Raw genomic sequence first — 12088 nt, 5'->3', positions numbered from 1 at the left:
TTTAGTTAATTATTTTTATTGAAGGACAGCACCCATGTAACTACCACCCAGGTCAAGAAAAAGACTATTTGTAGCAATTCAGAAACTGCCTTTATGTGTTACCCCAGTTAATATCTACTGCCAGATGTAACCATTCTTCTTACTTCCTTTGCCATTCAGATGCCTGCTTTTGAACTTTTGAACTCCACAGCTTTTTTTAGTATCTTCAGATTTAAGGAGTGTATTAGTCCTTTCTCACACTGTTATAAAGAGACACCTGAAACTGGGTAATTTATAAAGAAAAGAGGCTTAATTGGCTCACCGTTCCACAGGCTGTACAGGAAGCATGACTGGAGAGGCCTCAGGAAACTTAGAATCATGGCAGAAGGCAAAGGGGAAGTAGGCATGTCTTACATGGCTGGGGCAGGAGGAAGAGAGCGAAGAAGGAGGTGCTACATCCTTTTAAACAACCCGATCTTGTGAAAACTCACTCACTATAATGAGAACAGGAAGGGAAAAACCTGCTCCCATGATCCAGTCACCTCCCAGCAGGCCACTCTTCCAACACTGGGGATTACAATTTGACATGGGATTTGGGCAGGAACACAAATGCAAACCATACCAGGGAAGATTAGTCTTTCTGGTAGTTATTCTAGTTCACCCTTAAATAACCACCATCTTCTCTCTTTGGCACAGTTTCCTCATTCTGCCTTTGCCACAAAACCTTGTATCAGGGCATGGGTGAGCAAAGGCAAAAGTGAAATGTGTTAATTTTTCTCTTCTTATTCAGTCATCTGTACAGTTTTGATGTTCTCCGTCTTCAGTTATTGATGTGGTATCATTTTGTGTAGAATGTTTGTGGCTACAAAGCTAGCTAGTATAGTTTGGGGAGACTTGGGAAAGCTAATTTATACACAGCCTCCTTTGTCTTCAGCTACCTAGAAGTCCTCTAACTGGTGTGTTTTAATGAACAGAAACTCTTTAATAGAATCCACTCCAAGGCTGTGAAGATATTTTCCTATCTTGTGTTTTAGAAGCTCTATTGTTTTACCTTTCACATTTAGATCTATAATTAACCTGGAATTTCATTTTGTATGGGATGTGAGGTAATGATCAAGATTCCTTTTCTTCTTTTACATGGATATCTAATTGACCCAACATCATTTATTGAGAAGTCCATCTTTTCCCACACTGTGCTGCCATATTACTTTTGTCATAAAGCAAATGACTATATATCTGGTTCTGTTTCTAAACTTTATTTTTTTCTTTTCCATTGTTTTTCACCAAAACATCTTAATTTCTGTAGCTTTATAATAAGTCTTGTAACTACTCATATAGGTTCTCCATCTTAGTTCTTCTTCCAAACTGTCTTGGCTATTCTTGTCTCTTTGCATTTCTATATACATTTTTAAAACAGATTGCCAGTTTATACACACAATAAATACTTTCTCTGGTTTTTATTGGGATTTTACTGAATCTACAGATCAATTCAGGGAAAACTGACACCTTAATATTAAAGTCTTCCAATCCATGAATTGTGTATATCCCTGCATTTAGTTAGGTCTTCTTTAATTTCTCTCAGAAATGTTTTATAGTTTTCTGTGTAGAATGATTGTGTATATTGGCTGGGCGCAGTGGCTCACACCTATAATCCCAGCACTTGGGGAGGCCGAGGCAGGTGAATCACTTGAGGTCAGGAGTTCAAGACCAGCCTGGCCAACATAGTGAAACCTCATCTCTATTAAAAATACAAAAATTAGCCGGGCATGGCAGCACATGCCTGCAGTCTCAGCTACTTGGGAGGCTGAGGCAGGAGAACTGCTTGAACACAGGAGGCGGAGGTTTTAGTGCGGCAAGATATACCACTGCATTCCAGCCTGAGCAACAAAGTGAGACTCCATCTCAATTAAAAAGAAGAAGAAAAAAGAATGATGGTACTTATTTTGTTTGATTTATGTCTAGGCATTTGATATATTTTGGTGAACATATGTGCACGTTACTATTGGGTGCATACTTGGGGTAGAATTCTGAGTCAGAGTAGCCATATGTTCAGCTTTAGTAGACTCTGTGACAAACAGCTTTCTAAAGTGGTTATACCAATTTACACATCCGCTAGCAGTGATTGAGAGTTCCAGTTGGTTCACATGCTCAACAACTTTTGGTGTGTCAACTTTTTAATTTTAGCCAACCTAGTGGGTGTGCAGTGGTTGGTGTCTTGTTTTAGTTTAAATTTGCATTTCCCTGATGACTAATGAAGTTGGACATGTTTTCATATCTTCATTGGCCATTTTGATATCCTTTTTTGTGAATTGCCCATTCAAGTCTTTTGCCCATTTTTACTGTTGGATACTCTGCCCATTTCTTACTGATTTGTAGAATTTATTTTTAGATTCTGAATATTAATTATTTGACAGTTATATGTATTACTTATATCTTCTTCTGTGGCTTATCTTTTCACTCTCTTGATATATTTTGATGAACACATATTCCTAATGTTAATGTAATCCAATTTATTAGTCTTCTTTGTGATTAGTATATTTGTGCCTTGTTTAGGCATTTTAACGATGGGCGGGAAAAAAAAGGTTGGAAAATAAGAAATGAACATAAGAGACACCTGGGATATGTTGAAAAAGTATAATATATGTATAATTGTGTCCTGGAAAGGGAGGAAAGAGAGACTAGGCAGAAGCAGTATTTGATTTTGTTATTTTATTTTATTTTTCTGAAAATCACCCCATCTTGATGATTTCATTTGGATGTTTGTCCCCTCAAAATCTCATGTCAAAATGTAATTCCTGATGTTGGAGATGGGGCCTGGTGAGAAGTGATTGGATCATGGGAGTGGATCTCCCCTGAATGGTTTAGCACCATCCCTTTGGTAGCAAGTGAGTTCTCACCCTGAGTTCATGTGAGATCTGGCTGTTTGAAAGTGTATCGCAACTTCCTCCTTGTCTCTTGCTCCCTTCTTGCCATGTGCCACACCTACTCCTCCTTTGGCTTCTGCCGTGATTGAAAGTTTTCTGAGGCCCTCACTAGAAGCAGATGCCAGCACCATGATTCTTGATTCTGCACCTGCAGAATCATGAACCAATTAAGCCTCCTTTCTTTATAAATTACCTAGGCTCAGGTATTTCTTTATAGCAATGCAAGAGTGGCCTAATATACCCACTCATGCTCATGAAGATATTTTCCTATCTTGTCATCTAGAAGTTTTGTTATATCTTTCACATTTAGACATAGAATATACTTGAAATTGATTTTATGTATGGTCTGAAATAAGATATTTAATTTTTATGAATAATCAATTGATTTAGGACTATTTATTGAAAAGGCCGTAATCCCCCATCCCACCACTCATGCTACAGTGTCACCTTTGTCATAAATTAAATAACTGCATATAGTGTGGATCTATCCACAAGCTTCTGAACTTGCATTTATCTTCCTTTGGTCTACTTACCTATCTTTTAATCAATATCACTCTCTTTTATTTACTGAAGTATGATTTGATACCTTGTAGTATAAATCCTTAATCTTTGTTCTTCTTTAAGATTTTCTTGGATATTCTTGGCACTGATGTCATTTTTCATTTAGATCTACTAACACATTTACACTTCCTGTTACTTTTTTCCTTCCCACCTTTCTGTTTTTCTGTTTATTATTACTATTATTTTTCTGCCAGAAGAACTTCTCCTTTGTCTTTCTTTTACTGTGGCTCTTCTGGAAACAAATCTTCTAAGTGTCTGACTGTCTGAAATTTATTTTACCGTTAATATTGAGAGATGTATTAACTAGATAGAGGATTTTAGATGGCCTATTATTTTCTTTTGGCACTAAAGATGTCATTCCATTGTCTTCTGGCTTCCATTGTTTCTATTAAGTCAGCTGTCTGACTTATTATTGCTCTTTTGAAGTAATGGATCTTTTTTTCTGTAGTTGCTTTTAAGATTTTGTTTTTGATTTGGTCTTTGGCAGTTTTACTACACTGTGCTGAAGTGAACTTTCCTTTGTGTTCATCATGCCTGGAGTTCATAGCGCTCCATAGGATTTCATGAATCTGTGGATTGATGTGTGTTAAAGAAATAGAATAGTATCCTTTGAAACATTGCTTCTGTGTAGTCTCTCTTTTCTCACCTTCCAGGACAAAATTATACATATATTATACTTTTTCAACATATTCCATGTATCTCTTATGTTCATTTCTTATTTTCCAAACTTTTTTTCTCCCTATGTTTCAGTCTGAATACAAACCTGTATTCAGTTCACTGATCTACTTTCTGCTGTGTCTAATATGTTGCTTCACCTATCTATTGAATTCTTTATTTCAATTGTTGTATTTTTTATTTTTAGAATTTTTTGTGTTTTCTTTTATAGTATTCAGTTCTCTGATGAGATTCTGCATCTTTTAATCAATTTTCTTGAACATATAAACCTTGCTATTTTATTTTAGAGATAGAGTCTTTCTCTGTCACCCAGGCAGGAGTACAGTGGCGTGATCTTGGCTCGCTACAGCCTCCACCTTCCAGGTTCAAGCAATTCTCTTGCCTCAGCCTTCCAGGTAGCTGGAATTACAGGCACCTGCCACCATGCCTGGCTAATTTTTTAGTAGAAATGGAGTTTTCCCATGTTGGCCAGGCTGGTCTTGAACTCCTGACCTCAGGTGATCTGCCCACCTCAAGTCTTCCTAAGTGCTGGGATTACAGGCATGAGCCACCGCACCCGGCCAACCTTGCTATTTTGAAGTTCATGTCTAATTATGTCAAGATTTGGATCACCTATGAATTTGTTTCCATTACATATATTTTTCTTTTCTTTTTCTTCCTTGCTTTTCTTTTAAAACAATTGTCTGATCCTATTTCCTGGTATACCTAGTAAATTTTGATTAAATGCATTGTGTATGAAAAATTGTAGAGGCTACAGATAATGTTTTCTTCCTCCAGGGAAAACGTATTACTCTTCAAGCAAGTAGTTAGAGGAGTGGCAAATTGCCTTAATCCAGTGAAGAACTGAGATGATTCCAGGTTTAGTTTTAGTTTTTGTCAGGCCCAGTCTGTTTTGCTTTGCCCTGATTCCTAGTGTTTGACCCTTGAATGTTCTCAACTGAAATCCTGGGATATTTACTGACCCTGGACTCCAATTTTTATTTTCCCAATACTATTAAACTCCAAATATTTCTGTTTGTTTCCTTGGCTCTTTTGCTTGGCTTCTCAGCCTCTTGCTTTATGCAGCTTAATTATCAAATATTTTAAGTAAAAATGCCAGTCTTAATACCAGGCTCACTTTTTTATTGTTCCCTTTACTCTGGCACCTTGGCCATGCAAGTCTTGCTACCTTGGCAGCCCAGAACTACAGTTTTTAGCTTCCTATCCCTGAGGGACTGCTGAAAGCTCTGATCCAATGCTTTCTGTTTCTGTGACTAGCCTTCTTACTTACAAATCAGAAAATGCCTCAAAAGAAAACAGCAAAGAATTTGGGACCCATCTCAAAGCATTTCTCTCCAGAATGATGGATTTTCAGTCCTAGCTATCCTGGTTGTTTCCTGATGTCTTTGAATAGCTATTTTAATATTTTATTCTGCTTTTCTAAACATCCTTGATGGGAGCTTTGGTCTGATATAAGTGATTTAATAGAGTGGAAGTCTGAACTGAGATTATTTTGCTTAAAAGAAGGAGAATGCATTAGAAAAGGGGTGGCATCTCCCTGTCTTTGGCTCTTTGAGGGGCTGTTGGGTATACAAGGAGCAGATGTGTGTATTGTGGCTCCGCAGGAACATGTAGCATGCTGAATAAAAGTCTCAGGGAGAGAGGCACAAACTCTGCATCTGAAAGTCTCCTCAACATCAGCCATTCCCTAAGTGGAAAGTTCTGCCTAAGAGACATAGTGAGCTTCCCAATACTGGAGGAGTATAAGAAGAAACTCAGCCAACACCTGGAAGTTGCTACTGAAAAAATCCAATAATTATCCAATAATCAGATTGCAGAAGGAAATTCATCAGTGGTTACCAATTTTTGTATGCTTGAAATATGAGAAGGTTTTTAAAAATACAGATGCCTAAGTTAACTCACTCACTGATATACTGAACCAAAATGTAGCCCTGGCATCTGTTCTTTTTTTGTTTGTTTGTATTTTGTTTTTGAGATGAAGTCTCACTCTGTCACCCAGACTGGAGTGCAATGGTGCAATCTCAGCTCACTGCAACCTCTGCTTCCTGGGCTTAAGCGATTCTTGTGTCTCAGCCTCCCAAGTAGCTGGGATTACAGATGCCTGCCACCATGCCCAGCTAACTTTTTGTATTTTTAGTAGAGATGGGGTTTCGCCAGGTTGACCAGGCTGGTCTTGCACTCCTGACCTCAGATGATCCTGCCTCGGCCTCCCCAAGTGTTGGGATTGTAGGCGTGGGCCACCATGCCCGGCCCTGGCATCTGCATTTTTAGCAAGCTTCCCAAGTGATCTACAAACTACAGCACAGGAACCAGCAAACTAAATATTTTCTCATGTACTTCCAAATGAGATTCTATGATTTGAACCTCCCACAGGGATGCCAGCGAGAAAGTCTGCCAGTTTCAGTTTTGTGGGGAGCAGTTGCAGATGTGGAAGAGGATGTATCCCTCTCCTGCCCTCTCTTCTGTCCATGAGGCTCCCCTCTCCCAGAAAGTAGGACTCGGTTTGTTTCTGTTGGGATGACAGACTCATAAAGTTTAGTCACATTGTAGGTTAGCAAGCTTGTGTGGGCTAGCCTTGGAACCTAACCACTATTTATAACATAGTGTCTGTGGGAAAATATGTTCCAAGTTCCAACAAATGCCTTTAAAAAATGTGCTGGAGGCCAACCTGTCAGTAATTGGGACTATCTGCATAAGTTATTTTCTCAGAAACTTTTAGCATCTCACGATAAACTTGACCTCAGAGGATGGTAATTAATCAGCATTCGGTGTGAGCTTTACAATGGAACAAAATCTTCTGCCCTGAATAATTGCAGGCCTGCTTTAAGAACAACTATTACTTTTTCTCCAACAATTGTGAATGTGTTTCTTCCTGCTGTCATTGTCTTGCCCAAGGGAGTTGGTGCTGGCATCGCCTGGGAACGATGATGAATGGCCTGGGATATCATGTGGCAGCAGGGATTTCTTCAACCTTGTGCTTGCAAAGACAGCAAGAATTGAGGTCACCTTTCAGGGCTTAGCTACACCGGTGTCCCATTCCAAGGACTCTACCCACGGAAATCTGGTAAAGAGCAGCGTTTCCAGTGTTCTTGGCCCTCCTCCTGATCCTTGTACCTGGGGAGGACAGTTTTTTGAGACAGATGAATTTACAAGTGGCATATGTAAAGTTTATTTAGGGACTTTTGTTGACCTCAAGACCAAATCCAATAGACAATATGATCTTGATCCCCTTAGTGTCCCACAAAACAAAACAAAACTATATCAAGGAAGTTTAAGATTACACTCAGTTACTATCTGGTGGGACCACACTGGGAATGTTCACCTCAAGTCTGGACTTCCCACTTTTAAAGGATCATAGAAATCTTGAAGCCTGCTCCAGTGTTGTGTTCTGGTCAGGGAAGTGGTGTAGAAATGTCATCTGAATGTAATCATTAGGTTGAACAATGGAATTCAAAAATGGACACCACCAACCCTCAAATGCCATTGCGTGCGTCGGAGAAAGCTCATGGAGCAAAATCCAAAAAAGAAGTCAAAGGGGCCTCATTTCTGTGATGCTTAAAGCAATTAATTAGAGAAACACACATCCAAGTAATGTTTAAATCTTTTTAAAATGGTCAGTAGTTAACAACCAGAAATAGACACAAATCACATTTTAAAAAATAAAAGAAAATATAGCCAAATAGTAAAAGATGGAAAAATAACAAGGAGACATTAAAACAAAGCATTAAATGATGTGACCATCACCATAGCAATATGGTATAGGAAATTCACCTAAAATAATTAGGAAATTCACCTAAAAAGTTAAGATTGCTGGTTAATATTTACAATAAGCTCATTCTAATCATTAATCAAAGAAATGCAAATTAAGATTAAAAGAATACTTTTTTCTTAACAAATATGTATGTTTTTCTTAACAAACTGACAGTTGTGTTAAAAATTAAAATACCTATTGTCAAGGATGCAGGAAAATGAATACTTTCATACACAGTAGGATTACAACTTTTTGTATTTGGGAAGAACAGTTTTGCCCTACAGTGTGTGAATAGGTGTGCTCCTGTGTTTTACAGACAGAGAAACTGAGGCCTAAAAAGGGCTTACACAGGTATTGTTTGAGATCCTGGTGGTACCTCAGTGATCAAGACAGATCACATCCCCGACCTCATGGAGCTTAATTCTAAGTGGGTGGGGAGGGAGGAGTAAAACCACAGACCATAAGCAAGTAAACACATAAGGAGGGAAATTGCAGGGAGTGACAAGTGCAATAAAGAAGATAAAAACCCCTGGCCTCAGGCTACGAGCTTTTAGAACGGGTGGGTCAAGGAAGCCATCCCTGAGAAGTGACAGGTGCTGACATTTGAATGCTGAGAATTATCATGCCAAGAGCTGGGCAAGGAGCTTTCTGGCAGAGAAACGGCTTGTGCAAAGCCCTGAGGTGCAAGCCAACTTGATGTGCTCAAGGGACCCAAAAGGTTTAAAGAGAGAGAGCCTCATAGTGGACCGTTTCCTCCTTCTCCAGGCGGAGTGAAAGTGGCAGGGATGACTATGAGCTTCAAGAGCCAGCGGGAGGGGAGTGTGGGCGGGTGGAGGAATGTGAGTGACAGGACGAGCTCAGGGAGCTGAGCTGGGCTAGAAATGCTGGTCTCCTTGAGGAACCTGGGATTTGGAGGGAGTTTCTGCCCATTGTGTATCTTGAGTGATGAGCAGAGTGGTGGTAGCTAGAGAGGATGCATTTCCAAGGAAAGCTGTAAACAGATCAAACCTGGGCCTTCCAGGAGGACCCTGAATCAAAGGAGAAGGCAGACTCCCGGCCAGGACTCATTCACATTTGGTCACGCAGAATTCATCGCCTGCAGGGTCCACAGCCGGAGGCACTTGGCACTCACCCCCAGGCATCTGTGTGGGTGACCCCATAAGAGACTTGGCTTCTTGTCCCCCGTGGGCTCTAGCCACAGAAGACACAGCCTTTGATGACCCAGCTCCACCACCTTCCTTAAAAACACTAGACATGGCCCAAACAACTTGTGGTGGTTTTCAAAAAGCAGTTACTACTTTAGAAATCAAAGAGGAAAGAAGTAGCCAAGATGAAATGGGAAGGTAGTCTGGCGCAGCACCCACTTCCGCCTACCCCCCACATACACACACACAAGCTGTGTAACCGTGGACATGTCTCTGCACCTCTCTGTGCCTCAGGCTGTAGACTCACTGAGTGCCTGTGACAGTCCCTAAGGGGCTCTTCTCAGTATAAACTGACAATGAGTCAAGTGTCCTGTGTGTGATTTGTCCCCAAGGAAGGTTTTTCCAAAGACCAAGCAGTGGGCCCCGATGACATTTCTGGCAGAGGAGTCGAGAAGTGATTTGAAAAAAGGCCCATGAAGGACCTAAGGGTAATGGGTCCCCCGGGGGGGCATTCATCTGGAAGTGCAAGTTCCAAGGTCTGGAGTAAAAAGGCAGTTTTGTTCCTTTGCGGCCACAATCAAAATGTTAATATCACCAATGAAATTCTTTTATGAAATTCAGCTCAATGGGAGAAAAAAAAATCTTTTTTTCAATGCTGGCCTATTCAGACTGTTATATTATGGAAAGTAGACGAAATAGCAGGAGGGACAGATGCTGCCTGACACCTGAGCAACTGGGCCCTGCCCTGGGTCCCATGCTGCCAGCCTCATTCAGGCCCCTTGGGGCTCGGAATCTGCAAGCCACGGACACAGCCCACTCAGACCTGCACCTCTTCCAGCTTCCAGACTGTGCCCTGAATTCTTAGCCCATAAGCTGGAGCTGCTTCCAGTGCCTAGGGAGCCTCTTGCCCCAGTTCTTGAGGGTAGCCTGTGCCTTTGGGGCTACAGGGAGCTACTGATGCTGGAAGGGGAAGGAGGTGTGGACTGAGCCTGGCTGGGCTGCAGGATGGAGAGGGGTGGGAAGGGAAGGGGAGAGGTGGGAAGGGAAGGGGAGGGGTGGGAAGGGAAGGGGAGGGGTGGGCCGATCAGTACATGGTCAGCTCCCTCTCTGTGCTGCTGTGTCTGGCCTGAAACTCAGAGAAGTCCCAGAATTCTGAATTCCAGCTTGGCCTTCCAGATCCTCAGGAAGGTGTATTTATTATGATGAGGAAATAGAGAATATTTTTTGAACAGTTTGTTCACGTGTCTATAACTTTAATATCCAGACATACAGGATATGGGCCTCTACCTCACCCCAGGCCCTGCAAGTATAGAGGGAAAGGCCTGGTTAGGGTGTATTATCCCCTCTTTCTAGTCTTGCCAACAGACAGGGTTTAAATCTCAGTCTTGTCACTTACTAGCTTTGTGGCACTAAGCAAGTTGACCCCCTGAAAATGGGGGGGTCTGTAAGATGGGGACAATAACAGTACCCACCTTATGAGGTTGTTGTGAGGGTTAAATGAGATAATGCACATAGAGTCTAGCCCTGTACCTGGCACCCTGTGGGCACTGAAGAATAGTAGCTCTTCTCGGCATCAGGCACCTGATGTCCCTGCTGAGTATAACTTGGGATTCCCCCAATCCGCCTGTTTTTCCAGACTCCACAGCAGTATGAGAGAGAGTACAACAACAAGCGGTCAGGCGTGGGGCCCAGCAAGTTCCACGGGTATGCCTACGATGGCATCTGGGTCATCGCCAAGACGCTGCAGAGGGCCATGGAGACGCTGCATGCCAGCAGCCGGCACCAGCGGATCCAGGACTTCAACTACACGGACCACACGCTGGGCAGGATCATCCTCAATGCCATGAACGAGACCAACTTCTTCGGGGTCACGGTCAGTCCCACGCCTCTGGGCTGTTTTCCTTAGTGTTCCTTGTAAACATGCAAAGTAAAAGAGGGGCTGTTACAGGCTTTCTGTTATGCGATCTGTTATCTCTGATCATCGAAATAACTAATTGCAGGCCCTAGGATTTGCAGGACTGTTCAGACAAGGGGCAGGGGCAGTGTGTGCTCTTGGACACATTGGGAAAATGCGTTTCTATGACTCTTGGATAAGAAAGGGCATAGAGGCCAGGCATGGTGGCTCACACCTGTGATCCCAACACTTTGGGAGGCCGAGGCAGGTGGAACACCTGAGGTTGGGAGTTCAAGAGCAGCCTGACCAACATGGTGAAACCTTGTCTCTACTAAAAATACAAAATTAGCTGGGCGTGGTGACGCATGCCTGTAATCCCAGCTACTTGGGAGGCTGAGGCAGGAGAATCGCTTGAACCCAGGAAGCGGAGGTTGCGGTGAGCTGAGATTGTGTCATTGCACTGCAGCCCGCGCAACAAGAGCAAAACTCCATCTCAAAAGAAAAAAAAAAGGGGCATAGAGAGTTGACTGCGCACACAGTGCAGGCACAGTTTACCAGATGGTGGGGTGGGTGGGCCAGGAGAAGCTGTGGACCCAAAATCAGGTTCAAATCCTGGGCCTTCATTTACAAGTTACCTTCTTTGAACTACAATTTTCAGTCACACAATGGAAATCATACTTACCTTGTAAACTAGTTATAAATATTACACATTATACAATACAACTTGTTAATATTTATTGAGCAAGCTACTTGCTCTGAGCCTCAAATTTCTCATCTGGAAAATGGGGATAATAATATAAATCTTGCATGGAAGTTGAGAAAATAAGCAATGATAATATGGCTAATACTTCTTGATTGCGTATTATGTGCTAGACATTGTGCTAAGTACATAATGTAGTTAGACTCAATATTATATGCCTAGTGCTAGGCACATAGCAGGCACTCAATAAATGCTATTGTTACTGTTAATAATGATTACACTGTATCCTTATGTCATCCATGGGAAGTAGGTGCTCTTATTATCCCCATGAACAGTGAGGAACCTGGAACTCAGAGTATTTAAGTACTATAGCTAAACAGGGTCACGTGGGATTTGAACTTGGGTCTAGCTCTTAATTGCTGCAGAAGGTAATGGACCAAAGTGGTAGTTATTTATGTC

General features: G+C 41.7%; 1 protein-coding gene across 2 annotated transcripts in view; it reads left to right on the top strand.

Moving 5' to 3' along the window:
• The window catches only part of GABBR2 (gamma-aminobutyric acid type B receptor subunit 2), a 416448-nt gene that overhangs the window by 243703 nt on the left and 160657 nt on the right, over window positions 1-12088 (top strand). For both annotated transcript variants that reach the window (XM_021927328.2, XM_031654347.1), the window contains exon 7: window positions 10672-10908. In XM_021927328.2, coding sequence (XP_021783020.2) covers window positions 10672-10908 — 237 coding nt within the window. The remainder of the gene's footprint in view (window positions 1-10671; window positions 10909-12088) is intronic.

Source organism: Papio anubis, chromosome 13, assembly GCF_008728515.1.
Source record: "Papio anubis isolate 15944 chromosome 13, Panubis1.0, whole genome shotgun sequence".
Classification (NCBI taxonomy): Eukaryota; Metazoa; Chordata; class Mammalia; order Primates; family Cercopithecidae; genus Papio; species Papio anubis.
The sequence above is the reverse complement of the archived record's forward strand: the minus strand, read 5'-3'. Positions and strand labels throughout refer to the sequence as shown.